The 25,090-nt window shown below is 36.2% G+C and overlaps 3 protein-coding genes across 3 annotated transcripts; all 3 read left to right on the forward strand.

Moving 5' to 3' along the window:
• Window positions 1-142: 142 nt before the first annotated feature.
• On the forward strand, window positions 143-1,960 carry LOC114529998. The gene is made up of 3 exons (XM_028551569.1): window positions 143-487; window positions 985-1,248; window positions 1,540-1,960. The coding sequence occupies exons 1-3, from the start codon at window positions 400-402 to the stop codon at window positions 1,869-1,871; spliced, it is 684 nt and encodes a 227-aa protein (XP_028407370.1). The 5' UTR covers window positions 143-399; the 3' UTR covers window positions 1,872-1,960.
• Window positions 1,961-4,742: 2,782 nt separating this feature from the next.
• Window positions 4,743-10,896, forward strand: LOC114529936 (deleted in malignant brain tumors 1 protein-like). Its single transcript, XM_028551503.1, has 7 exons — window positions 4,743-4,826; window positions 4,941-4,995; window positions 5,368-5,700; window positions 7,047-7,397; window positions 7,805-8,125; window positions 9,660-9,995; window positions 10,505-10,896. Exons 1-7 carry the CDS (start codon window positions 4,743-4,745, stop codon window positions 10,894-10,896), a joined length of 1,872 nt encoding a protein of 623 aa, XP_028407304.1.
• Window positions 10,568-17,123, forward strand: LOC114529937 (scavenger receptor cysteine-rich domain superfamily protein-like). Its single transcript, XM_028551504.1, has 6 exons — window positions 10,568-10,849; window positions 12,303-12,660; window positions 12,950-13,285; window positions 14,654-14,986; window positions 15,387-15,725; window positions 16,774-17,123. Exons 2-6 carry the CDS (start codon window positions 12,339-12,341, stop codon window positions 17,121-17,123), a joined length of 1,680 nt encoding a protein of 559 aa, XP_028407305.1. The 5' UTR covers window positions 10,568-10,849; window positions 12,303-12,338.
• The last annotated feature ends 7,967 nt before the right edge of the window (window positions 17,124-25,090 follow it).

Consider the following 25,090-nt stretch of genomic DNA (forward strand, 5'->3'; position numbering starts at 1 on the left):
TCACATTGGTAGATTTTGAAGTATTCTTTAGAAATCCGTAACCAATGGCGTTGGTATTGAGGTATTATCAATTTTAAAACTAAGCCTTTTAATTTATTCTGCCTAACCCTAAATCCGCCACTGACTTTTGTAATGGCCCACTTCAAAAATTCCCATTTTATTCAAATTTCCATCCTATGCTGAAAACCCTCCTATTAACAGCGCCACTCACTTTTTATTTCAGGGAAGCCCATCGTATCAGTAAATTGTTCCGGCTTAATTATTGTAAGTTTTGGTGATAATATCACCTGCCTATGTGAAGAAAAAGGTGGATTTCCTCCAGCTAATGTAACATGGTATAAAGATAACACGCAGACTGGAGCCATAAAAAAAGAACAAAATGCACTTACTCTCTATGATATGGATACAAATAAGAGTGGAAAATACAAATGCGTTGCACAAAGCCACAATCTTTCAGATGAAATAACAGTGGAAGCTCGTTTTTACGGTACATCTCATTTTCTTATTTCCTATTTCTCAACCCGCAAAAACGAATTGAAAATTGTTTGGTAGTATTCGGGAATACTTTATTCTTCTTGCTAAAAATTTCCGTTTGAAATTTACAATGGGTCCACCTTGCAAGAGATCTACCTACATAAAAGTAAATCATACCATCTATTCCCGTGATACGGGGATTTTTAAAAAAGGAGATTAACAGACCTTAATGGAAGTTAGAGAAAAGAGGCATATTTAGCTTCCCAATTTGACCTTTCTTTAACTCATAGCAGCAAGAAATGACCACATGTTTTTAAATGATATGAATAAAAACAAAGTTTGCCAGATTGAAGGCAAAACGAAGTAAATTTGAAGTATCGAATTTTTTAGCATGTCCATCCCTATAGCATGTAGAATGTAGAATTTTTTCGCCGCTAATGGATTTTTAGGGAAAAATACGTTTTCTCGAACAAAACTCATCTCGTGCTAAATATAAACTTCATATTTTAGAAAAAGCTATCTTATCAGTCAATTGTTCCAGCATAATTTTACTAACTGCTGGAGATAATGTAACGTGTCTCTGCGAAGGAAAAGGTGGATTTCCTCAAGCGAGTGTGTCATGGTATAAAAATGGCAGGCAGATTGGAGACATAAAAAAAGAGCAAAATGGACTTATCCTGAAAAATATTGACAGAACTGATGTTGGAATATACAAATGCGTTGGAAAAAGCCTCTATTATACGGAAGAAAAAACATTCGAAGCACGTTTGTGTGGTAAACCTACATATTTTTCTTTTCCTCAAATGCTAGTTTGATGTAGGGTCAACTTGTGCGAACACTAGGTTTATTTCTTTCTTAAATTAAAATTGAATTCATGCAAGCCTATTGTTAATATGTACACAGAAATATTAAATTGATAATGAAAAATATACTGTATATACAGAACAACCACTATATCAATCAATTGCAATATTGGCAATAAACGGTACTCTAAATGCTATCATTTCTATCCGACCTAGAGCAATGAAGTAATTCAAAAACTAAAGAAAACAATCTTTTGTTTAGAAAAATCACTACTCTGGAAGTCAAATAATCGAACAAAATGGTATATTTTTTTCACCATCGCCTTGGCTGGGATTGTCGTTGGTATTTTCATTGCACACGTTCTGTTGTGTTCCCATCGTCGCTGTTTAAGAAGAAAGCCAATAGTTGTTCAAAATGCTGAAAACCAACACACATATGACGATGTTAATCTCCAAGAGTTTGTTTTTGACACAAATAGTTTAGCAGACGGCTACGAGCCAGTAGAGACCGCTGCAAACAATCAAAATATTTCGGCTTATACTGGGCTGAGCGTTGCAAGAGATCGAGTAAACACATATCAGTCTTTAGTCTAACTAAACTCCCTTGTGATGATAATGCATGTTAGGGTCTTATATAAAAACTCATTTTAAGCAAATATCTCCATGTCGAGAAACGCTAAGAGTTCGACATCAATATACCTTGCACTAAAATTTAAAGAAACAAATTTTAGCATAATTTTTTTTAATACAAATGAATGCACGTTGTACATTGTAGCTAATATAGTCACACCGTTGATTGAGGGGTCGAAACGTCGAGAAATGTTTTGTCTATTTCAGACAGCATGTCATTTGACGCTAAAATATATCTACTACTTCCATCCGGTTCACTTAAGCAGCATGTTTATAGTGCGATGACGCTTGATGCTCAAGAGATGCATGACGCATGACCACAGATTGGATTAAAATTGAGTACCAGGATCAGACCTAATGGTGCTGGGAACGCTGAAACGGGAGATCCATCCCGCTATTTAGGCTCCTGCACACGTCTCTGCTGTCATATTCTTCATGGAGATAACTTCGGACGATCGAGTATATCGAGCGATGCATGCATGTGAAAAAGTAAGAAAACCCTTGGGACTGTGGTATCAACATGAACGTCCTCGAAACGTTTCAATGTCATTTATCCAAAATTTTAAGCCATAGAGTCAATATCAATATACATGGCGTTATTGCGCGGTGCTGATTTTGTTCGTACGATGACGCGACCTTCAACTTCGTGACTAAAGCGTAGTTTTTGGTGTGGTGTATCTAATTTAGAGTAAGTCCTCCTTTGCAAGAATTTTGAATTTCTACATTGTGCTTCATAAAGCACAAGCCGTATTTATATAAGCCTTATCAAATTCAAAAACGGATCTAGGGGTAACCAGAATAAAGTTAAAACTCATCCACCGTTTAAGCTAAACGCATTCGAACAACGGCCCCTGCAGCTTAAAATCGTAATAGCGTCGGTTGATTTTTATATAAAAATATTCGTTTCAAATTTACAACCTGATAACCAATAGCGTTGTTTTTTTGGTGTTTTGGAATCTAAAATTAAAATGTGTAATATATTCTGATTACTGGACCCTATTATCCCGGCACAGATAAAAATTTATACTTTATTCTGCCTATATCCATTTTAAAAATAATTTAAGTGATATACTTATGAAATCAACGAGTGAATATACATGCATATAGCGTCGGATATTACTGGATTCTGTTGATGATTCCGTGTATTTTCTCTGGCATAAAGTTAATTATACAAATTTCTCATGCATGTTTTGAATTTCTGGTCCAGCCTTTGACACCACCCTGATTGGGCATTCCCATTTGATTGAGGACCCTTTTGAGTGTCATAAGTGAGTGTTTTTGAGTGTCTTCAAGGCCATGAAAGGTCATTATAATTATAATTATAATTAAAACAATGCAGCAGCCCCTTTTCTAGTTTTTACTCATGCAAAAGTTCCTCGACCAAGTGACCAACTTGTTTTTTTTCGATAAGGTCCCCTATTTAGTCGGGTTAGTGGGCACAAATCGGGCTGATGTCAATGCCGGGACCAGAAATTCAAAACATGGGAAATTTGGAAAATTTCCAAATCATGGAATCCCCCAATGTTATGAGCAGAACAGATGCGCAGAAGCCGCTGTTACCTTGCTCCTCTTTAAATTGATGAGCTTTGGCATTGGCTATCGTTTGAACCATAGCTGAAAAGTGCAGAAGAATAAAGGTGCGTAGTATGTACATGATACTTTTACAAAAGTACGATACAATTCCGACAAAATAATTTAGTTATTTATTGTAGTGTAGCTATGCTTAAAGTGGGCGACTATAATGGAACTCGCAAAACAAATTCGTTTAATTCGTTTATCTTGAGTAAGTTTGAGGGAGTTTTCAAACTACAGAAATTATACGGCTCTAACACTTTGCTTTCAACAATATTTCAAAGCCTAAAATCCCTGTTATACGTAATAGTAAGCGTAATAAAATAAAACACGACCGATAATTGAGAATCTCAATCTAGCTTTTGAGGCTCTGCTTGCAACAAACGGCAAACTTGGCGTTTTATAATTGCTGTGCGGTCATGATGCATGGAATTGTAACTAGAGGTACGACAGAAAAAGTCATCTTCACAATTAATCCTTAAATCTCAGGAACTAACTAATAACTTATTAATTAAGGGAAATTATTCGTCCCGATCCTGCTATTCGCCGCATAAATTTTAACATAAAAGACTTTTTACTATACCAACAGGGATGTCCAAATAGTCTCGCGGATACACAGATCAGATTCCAAAGATAAATTTGATTTATATTCATTATCAGTATCAGTTCAATCAAAAAAATGATTCACATTATGACTCTTTTTTGTTTATGCAAAGTAGAAGAAAATTAATGAGGTGTGCCATGCCACTTGTGATCAATATCAAACGAATAAAAGAATCACTTTACTGCACAAACAGTTCAAAAACATTTTATGTCGTTAGTACTGCATATGTTAAAATTTTAACACTATGAAAAGAAAAATGAAAGCTGTCTTTCTGTAACAGGAGAATTAGATAAGTTAGCTTTGAAGTTAGTGCAGTTGGTCGAATAGGAAAAAATATCATTGCATTTACGAACCCCTGTTGGTCCTTAGGAATGAAAAAAAAAGCATTAAATCGTCGTTATTACCAGGATGTATCCTATAAAATAAGCTTTTATATTTTGTGTTACCAATAACGATCGTACCCCAGGCAAACCCAAACAATTTATATATTTTTCAGGTGTCGCTGACCCTAGAATTTAAGACATGTTTGATCCTCCTGTAAATGAGGAAATGTCTTTATTTTTGTCTGCTCACATGTGCGTTATTTTTGTTCGACGCATGCAAAATTAGACCACGGCTTAACACGGGCCGTCTGCATGAGTATTCCATTGCGTAATTCTATGGCTGCTGTCCAGGCTCTGGGCGGAATTTTGTGTGCGAAAATTTTGGAATATTTCGACAAGAAGAAAAAAGGAAATAATTATGTGAATTGTGAAACTAAAAAAACACCGCATGCATGGACTTTCTATTAGGCCTTGCCACTTTGAACATGCATTAACCAAATAATGTACGTAACTGAGTATATTTTATCGTTTCAGCTGCTCACGTTGAAAAAGTGTTCACGAGATGACAAGCTTTGCCTTCATAACTGGCGTGATTCTTTTTTTAATTCAATTTGTACCAAATCAGTGTCAAGGTAGATATCATTAGAGAGATTAAGATACGATGCTTCCACCTACGTATGGTAATGAATAATTATACAGTTATTCATTAAATATTTCGAAGAAACCTGTTCGAGAGGAGAAAAAATATCAAGGGGGAGAGCTAACCATCACACCGCCCATTTTCACAATCCCAAATCGATGTTTTGGAAACATTTTCTGAATAAACACAAACACTAAATTTTATTAGTCTATTACACAATACTAAGCACCATATTTTTGTTAGGAACCTCCCTGTTTTGCTGAAAACTTCGCCTAACAAAATTCGTTTATGGAAAAAGTTTTAAATTCATTGTCAATTCAGGTTTCCCACTAGCTGGGTCGCTCAGGTTACAAGGGCCATCAAGTGGCAATGGTGCTGGCCGATTGGAAGTACTACACAAAGGATACTGGGGAACAATCTGTGATGATGGATGGGATATGAAAGATGCTAAAGTCGCCTGTCGTCAACTTGGTTATCAAGATGTTGCAAGAACTCTTCAGAGGAACGATTTTCCTTCTGGTTCTGGGCATATTTGGCTAGTTGCTCTTGATTGTACTGGAAAGGAAGAAAATATTACAAGCTGTTATCATAATGGTTGGGGGATTCATTCCTGCTCTCATTCTCAAGATGTTGGAGTAGAATGTTCCAAAACAGGTACGAAGGTATCAATAAATTTCGTAAACTTCCAGGAAAATTTTAGATTGTGTTCAGATAATATCAAGCGGTAACATTGATAAGCTTGAGTTCTTGGAAGCTTCAATTGCTTTGAGCAATTTTCTAACAGCTTGGAAACCGAAGATGCAGACACCAGAATTTTCGAAAGAAACGCATCCCTTCTTGTTGTGGAAATGTTATTCTATTTATCAATTGCTTAGAAAAGAGGAATGTGCAAGGATTCTTTCGTGTGATTTTACCAATTTTTGAGAAAGTAAGAAATGTGGACAGTCAGAAAACTCCATAGCAAGGCCAAAATTTCCTTGGTTACACAAAATCCTATGGATATAGCCTTTGCTTACAACCATTCAGGGAAAACCTTTACAAATATGCTTTATTTGGTCGGTAATTAATTCGCGACATTTGATTGCGCTTCAAAAATATTTCAAATTCCCGGTAAGCTGAACTTCAGAAAGAGTTGGAGAATCAGAGTACATCATTTCGACCGGTACTTTTCCTTTTCTAAAATCCTAAAAGTTTGCCAACAACGATAAAAACGGACATCAATTATGCAACATAGCATGTTTTAAAAAAACGATTCGGCATTTTTACTCTGTGAGTAACGCGGAAAAGCTAAGAGCACAAAATTGGTAATTGTTATTAGCTGCATTATTAATCATTATCTGCTATAACCACACGACCAAAGGAGTCGTAACTAAATGCAACATATTTCCGTTAATAATTCCTTTAAAGATGAGGTAAAGTCCGTTCTGTGCATATATTCCGCGCATCAACACATTCCATCAGTGGGGCAGCAACTTTTGGAATGTTAATGATATGCGATATCAGCGTGTTGTATTACAAACGGCAGTTCGGGAGCACAATTATTTTATTTTATGTCGCAAGGCGAAGAGGCTCGAATTACGAGTGACGAATATAACTTATCTTATCATAAGGCTGCTAGAAAAAAGCAATATGCTGAAAGGAATGCTCCAATAATTTATTTGTTGAATGAGGACCGTACGAGATGGCGAGGCTATTTGTCGTCGCTACAGCCTACAGACGCTACCTTCTCGCTTGTCCTACAATTACAAATATATAAAGTTTTAAATAACGGCCGGTTTTTTTACAAGCTTCGCTTTATATTTTCTTCTAAATATAATAATATTTTCTTCAAAATATAATATAGAATAACTTAAATAAAGATTTTATTATTATCAACGTAAACAAACATTGTTATGCGCAGAATATATGCTCAGAACGGACTTTACATCATCTTTAATATTCCCATTATTAATTAAATTCTCACCTGCCTTTATCTCATTAGAATCACACATGCTTTTCAGATTTTTCCACTACTCCTGTCAAACTGAGGTTACAAGGACCGTTAAGTGCAAATGGCATTGGTCGTGTTGAAGTATTTTATCATGGATATTGGGGAACAATCTGTGATTATGGCTGGGATACTCAAGATGCTAGAGTTGTATGTCGTCAACTTGGTTATGATCTACTAGATCATGTACACAGTAGAACTCTTTACAGAAACCTGGTCCCTTCTGGTTCTGGACAGATATGGTTGGCACACGTAGCTTGTAATGGAAAGGAAAATAACATTAGAAATTGTTCTCATAATGGTTGGGGGGCTCATAAATATTGTTCTCATGCTAAGGACGCCGGAGTTGAATGTTCCAGCACAGGTAAGATAATATATTTTTTTAACGTTGTTAAAAATTACACTCTTTTCATCGACTAGGTTAGAAATAATTTCTTTAGCCAACGAGGGGGAAGGGGGGAAGAAGAGTCTACCAACGTAAGTGAAAAAACTCGTTGGTGCTGATTCGCCCGTGCCTATTTTAGACTGCTATGAATAATTTCATCGACAAAAATAATCGGAACCCTTAGAGGAATTTTTTGGGTGTGTCTACAATTAATTAATTAACTTGTTTAATCAGAAGTTCTGCAAATCTATTGAGCACTTAACGAGACGTTTTTATCATAGAAAAATTGCTATGCATAAATACAATAAGAGTGCTGCAAATGCCACTCCAGATATATTTTGCACGCTATAAGCATAAATTAGACACCTATTTGTATCCCCTTGAAGAGGTATTGGTGAGATTGCAGGGACCAAAAAGTGTAAATGGTACTGGTCGTGTTGAAGTTTTTTATAATGGAAAATGGGGAGCAATCTGTACTAGTGGATGGGATGTAAGAGATGCTCGGGTTGTATGTCGCCAACTTGGGTATAAAGATGCTGTCAGGGCACTCACACGTCATAGACAGGTTCCTTCTGGGTCGGGACAAATCTGGCTGACTTACGTCGATTGCAATGGGAAGGAACAAAATATAACAAGTTGTGACCACAATGGTTGGGGTTTGCAATATTGCTCTAATAGAAATGCCGGAGTTGAATGTACTAGAACAGGTACGACTGCATGGGATATCAATAAAATAAATGTTGTAAAACATTATCTCAAAAGATGTAGAAAAAAGTGGCTTAGTCCACCTGAAAGACATTCTTTACAATGCCCTACGTTTTATCAAGATGTCTCACAATTCCTTTCCATTGCCAGAAATGTAGGCCAAAATGCCTGTCAAGCATGGGCGCTTTAGAACTAATTTAGAAATCCTCCGATATGGCGTCGTGTCTAAGAAAAAAGTGGGGGGTCATTAAAATTTGCTTTCTATGTAGCCCACAATTGAGAAATCGCGATTGTCCACCTCCAAAACATGTTTAATTTTATCGATCATTAACCAATGGAAATTTGAGCGGTATATGTTCCTAGAAAGATTATTTTTACGATTCTCATTGCATAAGAATGTTACACTCCTATAGCATATTAAAACTTTAGGTACTTTACAGCTCCAATTTCTGATCTTTGTTGGCAGGTATTACTAAATGTCAACATCAGGTAGGGGGCGATTGTATCAAGTCCTTTAAGCTTAGACGAGAGATAAGTTCAAAAGAAAAGCAAAAGCAAGTCTAACGTTTTATTCAAGAAGCGAACTAAGTGTTTTTGTCGTTATAGCAAAGATATGTCTAAAACTACATAGTTTATTCAGAGCGTAATGCTCAAGTTGACTCATGCAAGAGAGATGTAAGTGTGTTATTTAATTTTGACATATCGGCCACTGTTTATGCTGAACAGGCTTGATACAACCGGTCCCAGAGCTGGTTCGTAAGGACTCAAGGACTTTTATATAGCATTTCAAAAACCGCATAAAGACGTGTAAATGTGTTCCTCAACGCCATGAAATTCGTTGATTTCGCAGGGTGATTCTTGATCGCCGTTATTTTCTTTTAGCTGTTGCTATGATACAATGCAACAAGCTAACTACTTAAATATTCAACATTAGTACTTTTGCGCAAGTGAGTATAACAAATCCTGCATTCTGATTGCTCAAATTTGACGTAGTATGCTGTTATATTCACCTTCAGGTGGATTTAAGAAAGTAACAAAACCGCGGCAGTAACAAAAGTTGCAAAATGGCGGCTAGTAGGTTTGTGGACGTTTCTTACAAATTAAGACACAAGTCATCAAATGCAGTTCTTGTGTTAATTCACTTGTGCAAAAATACTAATACAATTATGCGCCTTAGGCTCAGTGATTATCGGGGAATTAATATTGTATTAATAATCGAACTACAGTAAGTGCGTCAGCACTCAGCATTGATAAGTCGGTGGACATATTCATTTTTTTAATATTACTACCTATACTATACAACACATCATACTGCTTATATACCAGCCTACATTTCTGGTTATGAAAATATTTTATTGCAAAAATATCTGCTTTATCTAATAATTATAATTATTAGCTTTGTGATGCCGAGTCATTAACATTAAACTTTACTTGTAAACATTAAGTTTACTTCATTCACTATCATCGCGGAAAAGTTACTCGCTATTTTATAGAAACAATTCAGTCAATACTATCACGCTTTGATGTTCTTTTAAGATTTGTCAGCTATGCCTGTTTTCCTCCGGTTGCAAGGACCATTGAGTACAAATGGCACAGGTCGTGTTGAAGTATTTTATCATGGACATTGGGGGACAATCTGTAATTATGGATGGGATTTAAGAGATGCGAGAGTTGTATGTCGTCAACTTGGTTATAAAGACGCTGTCAGAACACTTCGAAGGACCACTTTTCCTAAAGGTTCAGGTGATATATGGTTATCTCACGTCGCTTGTAGTGGGAAAGAACAAAACATCACGAGTTGTACCCACCGAGTTTGGGGAGATCATTATTGTTCTCATAGCCAAGACGCTGGAGTGGAATGTTCCACAACTGGTATGGAATAAAAAATGAAAATAATTTATAAGTAGGAAATAAGTACATATTCTACTAACATCATTGCATCTTGAAAACAAAAATTATGCTTCAGCATATTTGCCTGCTCAACAGGGGCGTAGTTATGCGTTTGATTGTTATTTCCAGGTATGAAAATTTGAAGTAATTATAACTATCAATTTTAGAAATTAATCGTTTACATATAGTCATCGACATATTATATGACATGAAGTGAGCAACCCAGGACTAGATGCGTAGCCATAATTGATAATTGTGAGTGCATATTCATATATTCATTTTAGCAGATTGTAAAGAAAATCGATATAAAAGGAAATTAATTCTGGGTAACATGAATATATGAATATATCGATGTTATTCTCGTTCTATGCCACTGCTTGGGGCTAAATCATCAAGCTGGCTGCACATGGTGTTTAATAATTACACTATCTTTTTCAAACTGTCTCATTACATGTACTATGCAAACAGGCTAACGCAGATTTTTTAAAAAGATTTTGCAGACGAGGCTGTGAAAATAAGACTTCAAGGACCGCTGAGTGCAAATGGTACTGGACGCGTTGAAGTATTCTATCATGGACATTGGGGAACAATCTGTGATGATGGTTGGGACATGAGAGATGCTAGGGTTGTTTGTCGTCAACTTGGTTATGATCTAGATCATTCATATGCTAGGACACTTCCACGGTACCTTGTTCCTCCCGGTACAGGACAAATATGGTTCTCTTACGTTTCTTGCACTGGGGAAGAACAGGACTTAACAAGGTGTTCTCATAATGCTTTGGCAAACGATTTTTGTTCTCACTCTCATGATGCTGGTGTAGAATGTACTTCAAAAGGTATTTTTATGGATTACAATTATTTCTATTGTGAGAATTGTATATAAGTGTAATTGAAGTTCGGTGAAAAATCTAACAAATATACTCCTCATACTAAATCCTCACTAAATCTCTTTGACATTAATAACTTTAATAAAATATTTTAATTAATTATGCATGGTGGGTAAAAAACCCAAAGAATTGAGAAGTACATAGGACGTTAGCCAGGTGAACTTTTTCCGGCCAGGGAGTAATGACTTTTAGCAAATTTTTGAGAGAACGCATGCGCAGGTTTCAAAGGTCTGATTTCGCGGGCGCTTTTTCGCAAATAATTTCGTTTCAATTGCGTTTATTCGACTACATTATTTCTCTTTGATTACTCACAATTCATAAGAACTGGCAAAATATTCCACATTTCCACGGAATCAGGCCTCCTTGAATAAAAAGACGAATTGGATGAATTAAAATGAAAAAATGATAGAAAACGTTGATCTAGTTCTACTATCTCTTAACAAAATTAACTCCGCGTTGTTAATTCTCGTAGTATTCAAGTTGTACAGTAAATTCGAATTATTCTTTTTGTAATTTTTGCTATAAATTTCATGTGAATTTGAAACATATATTAAAATTTGAAACTTGATAATCAAATTGCATGAAGTATAATTGGCAACTTATACATGGCCAAAGTATATTCTTTCTTATACAATTTCAATCGTGAAAATATTCTTCGGGAACATACTTGCATGGGCGTCTCGAGGTGTCCTCAAATTTTCAATGTTTAAAAAACGATAAAATTGATGATGTTTTGGACGTACACAAACATGACTTCTGAATTGTCGGTTAAATAAAAAGCAAACTTGAATTATTTTCCCCTCCTGGCGCGACGCTATATTGAATTTCTAAATTAGCTCGGAGTTACGCATGCTTTGCGGCCATATTGGCCTGCATTTCTGGCCATGTGACAACCAAGATTGTATTGCGGTCAGACCATAAGAGTTTTAAAGGCCATCTTGCAGGCCTTTCTATACACCAATTACTTCCGTCCCTGAAATGGGGGGATCACCACTATGATACTATAAAATATTCACTAGAAATGAATTGAAACCGACAAAATTGGATCGTCTGAACAAACTTTTAGTCAGACAGGTATGAAGATGTTGACGTTGAAAGGATCCTACGCCAAAAATATTTGATTATTTTTGGCTTTATTTTGGATTAATTGATAAAAAACACATGTTTCATTACGATCTATATGCAATTACAAATACTAATAAATAGGGCGCAAAGATTTGCATATTACTGTGGAGGACGACCATATACCCTAGGCATATCATAGTGGAGGACGACCCTACACCCTAGGCATATTGTTGTGGAAGGCGACCCTACCCGTTAGGCATATTATTGTTGGGGACGACGACAACCCGACCGGCTCCCTGATTTCATGTGTGCGACTCTTATCATTATCTTGTAACAGCTGTAATGGTAAGGTTGCGAGGACCATCAAGTTCGAATGGTACTGGTCGGGTTGAGAGGACCATCAAGTTCGAATGGTACTGGTCGTGTTGAAGTATTCTATCATGGACAATGGGGAACAATCTGTGATAATGGATGGGATTTGAGAAATGCCAGGGTTGTATGTCGTCAACTTGGGTATCCAGATGCTGCTAAGGCCCTTAAAGGAGACCAGGTACCCTCTGGTTCTGGAAAGACATTGTTACCTTCTCTTTACTGCACTGGAAAAGAAAACAATATTCTGCACTGTCCTCCTAAAAATCGGAGGATTTATTCCTGCTCTGATTCTAGCAGTGCCGGAGTTCAATGTTCAACAAAAGGTATTATTGATTGGAGTTTATCTTTAAGGCCGGTATAATCGTATACGATGATTTCTCACAATTGTCGCGTGCAACTTGGTGACGCTATTTTTATGACACGGATCTTAATTGCCGTGCACGTAGCTCTCAAACTTTCCAGGTGATATGCGAAACTAAAAGGTCTCAACATTTTGAAACCTATTTAAATTTCTGTGATTTCATACCATGTGTGACGGGAAAATTTTCTTAATTTGGTATTCTATAACTATATATTGCCCACCTAATGTTATACGGAAATATTATTTCTAAGATTTTTCAACCACACCTGTGCTGGTCAGATTGCAAGGACGGCTGAGTGCAAATGGTACTGGTCGTGTTGAAGTATTTTATCATGGACATTGGGGAACAATCTGTGATCGTGTTTGGGATATGAGAGATGCTAGGGTTGTATGTCGACAACTTGGGTATGCAAATGTTGTTAGAAATCTTGAAAGGCACCAGGTTCCCTCTGGCTCTGGACAGATATGGTTATCTCCCGTCGCTTGTACTGGAATAGAGCAGAATATTATAAGTTGTTCTCATAATTTTTGGAGGAAGAATGATTGCTCCCATAATTACGACGTCGGAGTAGAATGTTCCTCAACAGGTAATTGAATAACACTAGATAATACCAATTGAGGTATAAAGACTGCCTTAAAGTACGATGTCCGTATCACGCTGCCCAAACTTGCTCTTACGGGGTCTCCTATAAAAAGATAATAATATATCAGACAGCATTGGCCCTTTGTAGGGGCCAGAAGGGGCACTTTTGCGCAAAACAATTGCACGAATAGTGCACCAGTTATTTCTGTTATTATACATTATAGTAGTAAAAGCAACTTGATTGGCTAATAGTTAAATAAGATAAATCGCGCAATCACGCAAAATTCAGTTATCTGCTAGCAGATAACTGAGTTATCAGCAAGTGAGCCTGCGGTGGTTAACAAGCGGTATTCATTTGAATATATTTATGGACGTATTGCACTCAGTGCAATTACCATTCTTTATCATTTATAGACCTGGAGGCGGAGCGAGAGGGATTAGGCGAAATACTTCCCGAAGCCTGAGGGAAATATCATTACTGAGGGAAACATTTTGTTGGTCCAACGAGAGAAGGGTCTATAAATGATATATTAGACTGAAAAAGTACTGTGATCTTGTAGAATAGTCAAAACAAAGGTTCGAACTGAGGATTATTTATATAAATCAGTAAAAGTACTCGAAGAAGGCGTGAAAAATTATATACCCTGTAACGTATTTTAAAATTAGTAAACTTTTTTGTGTTTTCTGTATGCCTTTCGTCAAAAAATCGGTTAGTCTTTTGGTCAGAATCCTTAATTTCTTGATTTCAAACAAACAACACTGTTCCCGCGATTATTTTCAGTGAATGTGTGTAGTCCTCGCGAGACGTCACGTGAGATATTTTATATCACGTGAGATATCACGTGAGATATCTTATTGTTATATAGGTGCTGTGTATTTTGGTTTATTCGTTGTCACATGACTTTAAATAAGTGCAATATTTCCCGTGAGGGAAACAATTGAAAAATTGTTGCCCGCTTCTTGTCATAACAACGTAAAGTGGGTTTTTTTAAAATGAAATTGTTGTGTAACATGTATGTTTTTGTTCCTATATAACGTATTATATGAATGTAGACTACCTCGGGAAATAGTGAGTTTTGTTTTCCCTCGAGTCTCAATGTTTCCATCGACTTCGCCTCGGGAAACACTCAGACGCTTAGGAAAACAAAACTCCGTATGTCTTTCGGGAACATACATTAAGTCTATATTATATCACAGTGTGATCATTTTAATGTCACGCGCCTAGCTCGGAAATGGGGCAATGGGATGTGATACCGCGAAAAACCTCCTCATCACATGGTAGAAGTAATGTTTTTTGATTGGATAATTTGAATTTGAGGTATAATATTATATCATATATTATATTCAATCATGCATGTTCAATATTTTACAGCTATAACTGCGCCCGTCAGGTTACAAGGACCATTAAGTGACGATGGTATTGGTCGTGTCGAGGTATTCTACAATGGAACATGCGGAACAATCTGTGACTACGATTGGGATTTAAGAGATGCCGGGGTGGTGTGTCGTCAACTTGGTTATCCATTTGCTTCAAGGGCCTTCCGAGGGAGATCGAGCCACGTTCCTTCTGGTTCAGGAAAGATATGGTTAAGCAATTTCCAATGTACTGGATCGGAGCGTAGTATTGCCAGTTGTGTTAATAGAGGTTGGGGTGTTACTTATTGCTCACATTCAACAGACGTGGGAGTTGAATGTAGTACAACAGGTAGAATATCGAGTAAATCAATATTTTGATAAATTATTACATTTGTTAAAAATTATCACAACGTCGTCTAAATATAGTTTATATATTTTATATCATAACTTCAAACTTAGAGTTTTTTCTGGTTGAAGAAGTAGTCAACTTTCTTCTACATTTGCTGGTTAATATTAATGTTTATGAGTTCCAGCTAGGTTATGAATATTTTTATGAGTCGAAAAACAGAATTTTCCATTCAACGAGGAGAGTAGAGTGAAAATATTCTTTCCAGTCGCTATGCTATCATTATCTATGCAACCTCATTTACGTTGATATTCTTTCAAAGTTTCGCAGCTACAAATTATCGCTTAATTTAACGTGTTTTTATTGTGATTTTAAACTACTTTCTCTTAAATTACACAAATAGATTTTACAACTACACCTGTGTCGCTAAGGTTACAAGGACCATCAAGTGAAAAAGGGACAGGTCGTGTTGAAGTGATGTATCATGGATATTGGGGTACAATCTGTGATTATTCATGGGATTTGAGAGATGCTAGGGTTGTATGCCATCAACTTGGCTATCTGGACGCTGTCAGAACTCTTCAAAGAGACGAAGTCCCTGCAGGTTCTGGGCAAATCCTTTTGAGATATATCCATTGTACAGGGGAAGAGCACAATATAACAAGTTGTTCCCATAGTTCTTGGGGAGTCAGTGGTAATTGCCCCCATTATGACAACGCTGGTGTTCAATGTTCCACAACAGGTCGGTACTTAGAATACATTATGCAGTATTCCTCAAGCCTCTCCGATTTGTTGCCGGTTGAAGATTGAAAAACAATCTACCATAAGGTTGAAAAGGTTGCTGGCTTATAAAATTGTGAAGCTATTAACGCTATTTAGGTAGAGTATTTTTTTTGAAATAACTTATTTCTTCATCTGTCACTTTAAACAACTCGATGCTGCTCAAATATTATCGCGTAATAACCTGAGGCGACCGTTCGACCAATCACAGGCCAGAATTTTCAATAACCATCGTTGTAGTTACACTAAATATATTCATTAATAAATAACATGTTTTATTTGTCAATCATATTTATTTACCAAATAAATAACAGTTATTCTGCGAATTCGAGTCCAATATGGGCTTATAATTATTATAATTATAATTATAATTATGTACAAGCCCTAGATAGCTAAAACAACTTTCAAATTTGTTGGTCAATTAATCGATAACTGAAAAAACTTTTTATTGAAAAATCGTTTAAACAATTTACTTCACTCATCGGCGATAAACTGAATACTTGATAAAGCAATTAAAGTACTCTATGCGAAGTTTAATGGCTTTTAAAATCGACATTACTGAACAAGTTTTAAGATCTTAAAAACAACTTCGAGACTAAGTAATTTAGCTTGTAGGTACACCACGAAAGAATTTAATACTGCAAAGCTTTCGGTCCGTTAACCCGGGCCTTCATCAGCGAAATAAATAATGACCTACAAGCTAAATTACTTATCGATTGTCACCATGCAAACATACAAGAATATTATTACCTTCCAGACTGATTAAATTAAATAGAGTTCAGTCCACTTTAACTACCAAAGTATCGTGGTTTTTACTTTTTAGTATTTCAGGAACAAAAAACAAAAAGAATTAAACTCCGTATATATGGTAAATCCATCGTTTTTACCGGCCTTATTTGCCATCAAGGTGCACTTTGTGCTGCAAAGAAAATATTATTTGAGAACGAGCCCTTACTTCATAATTATTTACTATATCTATAAGAAAGCGTTTTCTCACTCTTTCTTTGCAGTTATAGCCGCGCCAATTAGGTTACAAGGGCTATCACGTAAAGAAGGTATTGGTCGTGTTGAATTATTCTACAATGGACAATGGGGAACAATTTGTGATACAGATTGGGATTTTAAAGATGCTAGGGTTGTATGTCGTCAACTTGGTTATCCTGATGCTGTTAAAACTCTTAAAAGGAAGCAATTGGTTCCTCCTGGCTCAGGAAAAATATGGTTGACCAATGTTCGTTGTACTGGGAAAGAAAAAAATATTACAAGTTGTTTTCATCGAGGTTGGGGGAATGCTGATCGATCTTGCTCTCATTCTCGTGACGCTGGGGTTGAATGTTCCATGACAGGTAATAATATTTAAAATTAATATATCATCGGACACTAGCCCTGTTCACACTACACTCAATTTATTGGCACGACACGGTTAAAATGGGTACTCGTGACTATTTTATCCGTGCCCAGCCTTTGTTTTGGTAGACTGAGCATTAGTAAAATTGGGCACAAGTACCCATTTTAACCGTGCCGTGCCAATAAACTGGGTAAAGTTGAAACGGGACTACAGTTAAAATGATGTATAAAAACGAGTTGATAATCCAACATTTCTTACTCAATGCATGCGTCCAGGGCGGTAGCTAAACCGCTGGGTGGTGTATTCACGTTTATATACGTTGGAGCAGTAGCGTACAAAAAAAATCAGCCGTGGAGAAGACCAATATATGAATATACACCCTCATTAAGCTTTTAGTCACGGCCCTGAAGCGTGAACATTGTAGTTGCGTGATGATATGATATTATGCGCATCTTAATGTTTTTGGGACTTTTGACAAATAAAAAATTTCATTTACTTGCAAAGTTGTCAAACACGAATATTTCTTATTATATGCTACCGTTTTCTTAGCATTTTAATTTCTTAGCACTCAAAATTATAGTTGCATTGCAAGTTGTATAGTGCATGTAACAGCGCTTATAAGCATAAAAAACATGCGTGCCGTGCATGTCTTCTTGCGGATCGTTATCAACCTGGAAAATAACTTGAAAATAATTATTTGGCTGTATGTTTTAGTGGAATTTTTAGTACGTTTTACCCCGAACTTATGATCAAAAGAGTAACCTATATAAAGAGTAATTTATATTGAAAACTCATATAAAAAAAAATTGAGCCTAGTACACAAAATAAGTTTTTGTCGAACAACAATACTTATAATGAGAAAGTCGAACACCGATACTTTTAATGAGACCCGCAACTGCACATGAATATATGCAATTTCACTGTCTGGAGCCTATACCAGTGTTTAAATTAATGATAACAATAGTATCCATATTTCGTTTTCCAATGCGCTCAGAGCGTAAGATCGTTTATAAACATACAGCTATTTACAGCTATAAATGTGTCACTCAGACTGCAAGGGCCACTGAGTGAAGATGGCATTGGTCGTGTTGAGGTATTCTACAACGGGCAATGGGGAACAATCTGTAATTATGGTTGGGATATGCGAGATGCCGGAGTTGTATGTCGTCAGCTTGGTTACCACAACGCTGTTAGGACTCTTTGGAAAAGCGAAATTATTCCTGGTTCTGGACCAATATGGTTAAACAAGCTTCAATGTACGGGAGAAGAAAAAAATATTAAAAGTTGTTTACATCAAGGTTGGGGTGTCAGTGAGAGTTCGTGTTCTCATGATCGAGACGCCAGTGTAGAATGTTCTCTGACAGGTGATTAGTTAGACTGGGCTTTAACCAGCTCAATAATTAGGGGTGTGATATTCATGTATGCAATTCTTCCTGTTAGATTATTTCGATGCGATTTTAGAATCATGCGATAGCGAGTATGATTTGAGATGAAGAGTTTGAGTTACGCTTTTAAGCGAAAATTCGAGGATAGGTTTTCAAAAATATAGTCCTGCCTGACTTTTATGTAACAATTACCTCATCTTTGGGGAAGAATTATTTTTATTTTTAAACGTATTTATGCACGAGGTAGCCTTTCACCGACCTGCTTTTCAAAGGGTCTTGACACGCATGCATTAAAAATCTGAAAAATGTTTCCATAGCGTGCATGACGTTTTTACCCTAGTTTTCTTTCGAATCTGTAAATGCGTTCTAAAAACTTTGTTTTTGCCCGACATTTTAGAGAGACCAAATGTAACAATCAATTGTTCCAGTTTCATCGCAGTAAATCTTGGTGATGATATAACATGCTTGTGTGAAGGAAAAGGTGGAAAACCTCCAGCAAATGTGACATGGTATAAAGATGGCGTCCAGTTTGGTGACACAGGACAGGAGCAAAACGTATTGAGTCTCAGTAATGTCAATGAAACAGATAATGGAACATACAAATGTGTTGGAAAAAGCCACACTCTTAGGGATGAAAAATCAATTGAGGTTGATATCAATTACGGTAATTATGATTTAAGTAAAAATTATGAGAAAAATACTGAATAATATTGATAAAAACACAAGGTGACTCTCGATAATTCTGACCACCTATTGGTCAAGCACTTACCCTGGGAAATTTCGCTGTACAGTCAAGCGACCTTATAAATGTCAGGCGCTAATCACAAAAGCGGCTTTTTCAAGAAAACATCCGCCAGCTTCTGAGGAAATAAGTAATTTCAAAGTGAGTACAAAAGGAGCGGCAAAGCTTGCTTTGACGTAAAAAGTTACTTTGCATAATTCTCGTTAGATACTCACCTCTAGCTGCACTAGAAAAAAAAAATGATTTATTCTGTTTTCAAAATCTTAAGGGATTCAAACTTAAATGAATCCTTAACGATCCTTAATATATTTTTTCAAAGGAATATAAAAAGAACACGAGAATTAAACAAAAAGTTTTATTAATTTAGGCTCAACCCCGAGCAAATGAAAGGAGCCGATTGGCTTATTCTATTGTTTAATTGTTCTAATGTCTTTTTCTCTATAATTTATAAGTTTATGCAAAACGTTTTTCTCATTCCCCTTAATTTCGTGCACGATAACTCAAAAAGTGATAGAACTAACTTGATAAAATCTTCATGGTTGACTTTAAAGACAATTGGCTCAGAGGTGAACTAAAAGTTTTGTATTCTGTTCAGTCTAAGTAAAATAGTGACTGGTTATTTTAGATAGATCGTAGAAGTATTCTGTTTAACTCCATTGGAACTAATCAAACTCAAAGTAATTTTCGACATTCTAATTCTTTTTGAATCACTTTCTCTCGATTTTTTTGCAGCGACATTCACCTCATATTCGGGGAATATTTGTTAATTATTTTCATTTAAACTTATTTATGCTCAGGGTAGCCCTTAATCTTTCTGTTTTCAAAGTGTCTTTATTTACACGGATGCAATAAAATTGAAAAAATGTTTCGAAATTACTCAATCCTAAGCTTAATAGAAATTTTTCGCATTTCGTGAGGTTTTTACCCTGGTTTTCATTCCAGTGGAAAAACGCTTTAATAAAAACATTTGCTGGACATTTCAGAGACGCCAAATGTAACAGTCAATTGTTCCAGTTTCATCGCAGTAAATCGTGGTGATGATATAACTTGCCTGTGTGAAGGAAAAGGTGGAAAACCGCTAGTTAGTGTGACATGGTATAAAGATGGCGTCCAGTTTGGTGACACAGAACAAGGGCAAAACGTGTTGACTCTCAGTAATGTCAATGAAACAGTCAGTGGAACATACAAATGTGTTGGAAAAATCCACACTCTCATGGACGAAAAGTCAATTGAGGTTGATTTTAATTACGGTAAATATGATTTGAGTAAAAATTATGAGAAAAATACTGAATAGTATTTTTTACAAATAATGCAGCAACGGGCAGAATCCTAGGCTTTCCTGCGATCTGATAAGCTGTAGCCGCGGGCGAAATTTTACGATATCTGACCACGGTCCAGAATCCTATATTTTATTCTCGAGCGAAAGCGTATTTGTTTTGTTTTGCTTTGTTTTGCTTTTCCAAAGATTTATTCGCAAACTTTTGGCTTTTCTTATTTTAAAACAAATGATTATCAGGATAAATAATTGAAGTGATTTTTAATATATTAAACAAATTAGGCTTGGATTTTTATGTTTTTATCGCCATTGCCGAGGCTGACTTCAATACGACCGAACGCCGCTTTTTGGAGAAAAACAAGTACCGTAATTATTTACCGGTTTGGTCCGTCCAGATAGAAAATTCTCCTCGATCTCAAAAACGTCCATCGGCCTGCGGCCTCGGGTCGCTTTTGATATCTTTTTAAATTACCTCCGGGATTTGTTAACCCTTACAAAATGTTTGTTACGTTTTGCTTTCACGAAGGTCTCGATGCTTTCCGATCGAGAGGATGGCATGGTCGTTTCGCAAACATAAACCAATAGCCTTGAATTTCAATAATGTAACAAAAAAATCACCTTAACTTTTTTTTCAGAAATATTACATTCCAAAGGGTCGAAGGACGATCTTGAATGGTACATTTCTTTAATCATCGTCGTGGCTGTAATTATTGTTGTACTTTTTGTTGCATATGCTGTGGTGTACTATCGTCGAAGATGGTTAATTAGGAAACAGAAATGCTGGATCGAGTACCGATGCTCAAGTTCCAATGTACGAAGAGGTAATCGAACTCAAAAATGTCGCGCAAAACCGCTTCCAGTCACCTGAAGATGCCGTAAACGATGGTTACTCGCGTTTACTATTTTAAATGGAGCGAGAAATGAAGGAAACAATTATCAAACTTTAAAATAACTATAGTTGTAACAAATTAAATGCGATAAAGACGTGCATGCATGTAAGATTTATTTTAAGCAGACTTGCTTATCACATGATTTTCACCAATGAAATTCTATAATTGTAATCAATGAATATTAATGAGTCTTCCTCAACATTCTTAAGTGTTCCTGTGCTACGTAGTCAACAATGTTGTGGAAAGTTTGTTTAGAGGAAAGGACTATAATATCGCAAAAATTTACACACCTGTGGGTCCTAACAGAGTGTTTAGAAATTCAAACTTGAAAATTCAAACAATTACATTTTTATTGGTGATTTCAAAGGTTTTCGTTTTTTTTGATACGCCCTGTAGATAATATCTCTTTTATTCTTATACAAAGCTATAATTACAAAACATTCTAAAAAGGAGTTGACTGATTTTGAGAAATCAGAAACCTGGAAAGAAGTGCTGCCACATTCTACTCAAATGGTGTCATGGGGAAGAGAAAATATCAAAGTTTCAACCTTGTGCTTTCAATGACATCAGGAGTACAGGATGGGAGAACAGGAATATCCATTTTCCCAGGTTAAATTGTTAGGTACCTAAAATATTAACTTACAACAACCTTATACAGAAGATTAAAAAGATCGATGATGGCAAAATGTATAAATTGATAGCGAATATCCTAATGAATTAGATGTGTCTATTAATGGTTTCATACAGAGATCTAAGAGAGTAGCTCTCACGTCTGGCAAAGTTTTATTTAAGTGCCAACAGAAAGCATGACTTAAGGCGGATTTTCAGGGAGAGCGAAATCGTTCGCCAGCGAAATATTTGCATATCTTCTTTTGAATTTTAACAGCGTAAATAAATTAGTGCGACTTGAATGTTATCAATTCAAAAGAAAATATTCAAATATTTCGCTAGCGAATGATTTCGCTTTAAGTGGAAATCCGCCTTTAGAATGGTAGGGTAAAACAGAAGGTACACTTTTGGTTGCCCTAGGAGGGGACGGCTTTCCTTTTGATTTGGGAAGCACGAAGTTAATGCTCGTTTTTAGCAAGCTTCCTAAATATTAGCCGAAAAGTTACATCCAATCATGATAACTTTTGATAACTTTTTATGACTCAAGATCTTGTATTTTAGAGGTGAAGACAATGGTCTCCAAAGTGGTAAATCGATGGTTCGAATCCTACCATAACCGTTTTTTCATTGTGAACTTCGTGAAAAGGGTAAAGTAAATCTTTGGTAGGATTTGCCATTTCAGATGGAAAACTCATCGAATACGGGAAACTCATCTGAATTTTCCCGTCTAACTTTTCTGTTGAAACAGACGGGTAAGTAAGTTAGACGGGAATCCCGTGTAGAAACGAAACTCGTCTTAAATTCGGATTTAGACGGATAAATCAGACGAGCTTCAGAAATATCAACACATGAATTCGGCTATTCTTAATTCTTGTACTTTTTTTAAACGTATTTTGAGATGCGTCGTTAATTCTTGTATTTTACATTGACTTCACTTCATTAAAAAAACAAAACAATTGCACCGTAACCATTAGCTTCACTGGGGCCGTCTATAACTAACTTATGGAAATATAGTGCTTTAAGTATGTGATTTTTTAGCGACAATCAAATAAGATACAGTTGCGGGAGTTTTAGACGAGAAACTAAATCATGAACATTAAAGTGAACTAACTTAAATTGTTATTTCATTGGAGATCCTAAAAAAAGTGTATTAGGTAATATAAAACCTCCAAAAAAGGATTAAGTAAAGTAAAAAACTGTAGGCTTTCACCACAAGAACTGGTGGTGTTGTGATGAAGACGGTGATCTGCCAAGTATACAGTCGATGGTTGAAGTCCTGGATAAACCGAAAAAGGTAATAAAGTGAGACTTTCTGAGTGTGAGACGAGTACAGCGAGAGGAAGAAAAAGCCCTCGTCTTGGGCGAGGAGTAGACGGGGGGGGGTTGTCTTTTCCTCGCCGTTCCTGACTTTCGAAGCAAGCTTTCTTCAAACATTTAATTGTGTTAGGGGATAGGAAAAGTAGGCATAGACAGGAGTAAAGAGGTTTAAATGAGTAACTTTTTATATAGTGTTTTCACACCTATATCCTTCCCCCAGTGAAGGGCCTCCCAAGTCTTTTTGTACTCATTTACCCCTCATTAGCCCTATCTATCCCCTGATTTCCCTAAAGATTACCTTGGATTTCTGAAATTAACCGGGTATAAGCCTCCCCCGAGAAACATACCTACCATTTTTTTCTTCTTTTACCGCCATGAGAAACGTACCATCCTTTTCTTGATCCTTTATCTTGCTCTTGATAGTCTACGACTTTACAACAAGGCTAGCTGGTGATTGTTGGAAGACTACGACAATTTAGTATCCATAACCTTACCATGTGATATTAATAACGAAAATGTCTACCTAAAACGAGCTTCCAAGCTTCGACTGTCAACACGTGAGACCATTGTCTTCACCACTAGACTACAAGATCTTGTTATTTGATATACTTTATCCTTTTCACGAAGTTCATAATGAAAAATGGTAGGATTCGAACAATCGATTTACTACTTAGGAGACCATTGTCTTCGCCACAAGACTACAAGATCTTGTGCTGAACGGCTACGGTCATTTAATTTACATAATCCTTTTCACGAAGTTCATAATTAAAAACGGTTATGATAGGATTCGAACCATCGATTTACCACTTGGAAGACCATTGTCAGTCACATGACTACAAGTTCTTGTCCTGAACAGCTATGGTTATTTAATTTACTTTATCCTTTTCACGAAGTTCATCATGAAAAAACGGCTATGGTAGGATTCAGACCCGCAGTTTGGAAACCGGAAGAGCATTGCCTCACCACTAGACCAGCAGAACTTGTGGCGAGTTACGGCACTATTTTATTTTATTACACCTTCTTTGCAAGGATTGTACATAAATTAATGAACTCAATGGGTTATTTTCATGATGATGATTTATTTTCTTGTCTAAATCGCATATAACTGTACGTAATATTTGTATCTTTACCATAATATCAACCATTTGTGTCAGTTACACTGAAATATCACAGGTATGGAATCCTTTGAGCAAAGGGGTATTAGCTCACCATAAGCCGGCTAGTTATATATGGCCCAGGTGGAGCTAATAGTCACGGTGCGCTTATTTACGGTCTAGTCTGATTTCACAGGTCACAAATCTAACTAAAGATAGTACACGCACATGCACGACGCATGTTTGCAAATTTCTAATTAGAATAAAAAAGAAAAGTTTGCTGCGAATTGTTGATAAAAGTAATTTTCAAATGAAAACTTATCAAAATAATTTACTTATAGTTTAACAACATTTACAATGCTATCATATACTGATATTTATTTATTAAAATGCATATATCTTAAATATTTATAATTTCATGCATGCACTCAACAACTTTTTACAAAATTTTCCGCCATAAGAACAATGATGTCTGCAATTGATCTTACACAAACATTTGCACAGCCTGTTTTCTAAACTAGTTTAATAATGCTCCTTTACCGTTACTCTACTTCAATCACTGTCAGACCATTGGCACTGGTCTTATAAACGTCTAGATACTTGTCAGCTGAATGCCCTCAGATGATTCATAGGTAATTGTCGACACTTACGCCTTCCCTAACATTC

The sequence above is a fragment of the Dendronephthya gigantea genome, unplaced genomic scaffold (assembly GCF_004324835.1).
Source record: "Dendronephthya gigantea isolate DGI-Jeju-01 unplaced genomic scaffold, DenGig_1.0 000058F, whole genome shotgun sequence".
Classification (NCBI taxonomy): Eukaryota; Metazoa; Cnidaria; class Anthozoa; order Malacalcyonacea; family Nephtheidae; genus Dendronephthya; species Dendronephthya gigantea.

Excerpts from the sequence above, each read along its gene's own strand:
- LOC114529998 (XM_028551569.1), top strand. The coding sequence starts at position 400 with ATGGATACAAATAAGAGTGGAAAATACAAATGCGTTGCACAAAGCCAC. Across the intron at positions 488-984 it reads AGTGGAAGCTCGTTTTTACG|AAAAAGCTATCTTATCAGTC; the intron begins GTACATCTCATT and ends TTCATATTTTAG. Across the intron at positions 1,249-1,539 it reads ATTCGAAGCACGTTTGTGTG|AAAAATCACTACTCTGGAAG; the intron begins GTAAACCTACAT and ends TCTTTTGTTTAG.
- LOC114529936 (XM_028551503.1), top strand. The coding sequence starts at position 4,743 with ATGGCTGCTGTCCAGGCTCTGGGCGGAATTTTGTGTGCGAAAATTTTG. Across the intron at positions 4,996-5,367 it reads GCTTTGCCTTCATAACTGGC|GTTTCCCACTAGCTGGGTCG; the intron begins GTGATTCTTTTT and ends TTGTCAATTCAG. Across the intron at positions 5,701-7,046 it reads AGTAGAATGTTCCAAAACAG|ATTTTTCCACTACTCCTGTC; the intron begins GTACGAAGGTAT and ends CATGCTTTTCAG.
- LOC114529937 (XM_028551504.1), top strand. The coding sequence starts at position 12,339 with ATGGTACTGGTCGGGTTGAGAGGACCATCAAGTTCGAATGGTACTGGT. Across the intron at positions 12,661-12,949 it reads AGTTCAATGTTCAACAAAAG|ATTTTTCAACCACACCTGTG; the intron begins GTATTATTGATT and ends ATTATTTCTAAG. Across the intron at positions 14,987-15,386 it reads AGTTGAATGTAGTACAACAG|ATTTTACAACTACACCTGTG; the intron begins GTAGAATATCGA and ends TTACACAAATAG.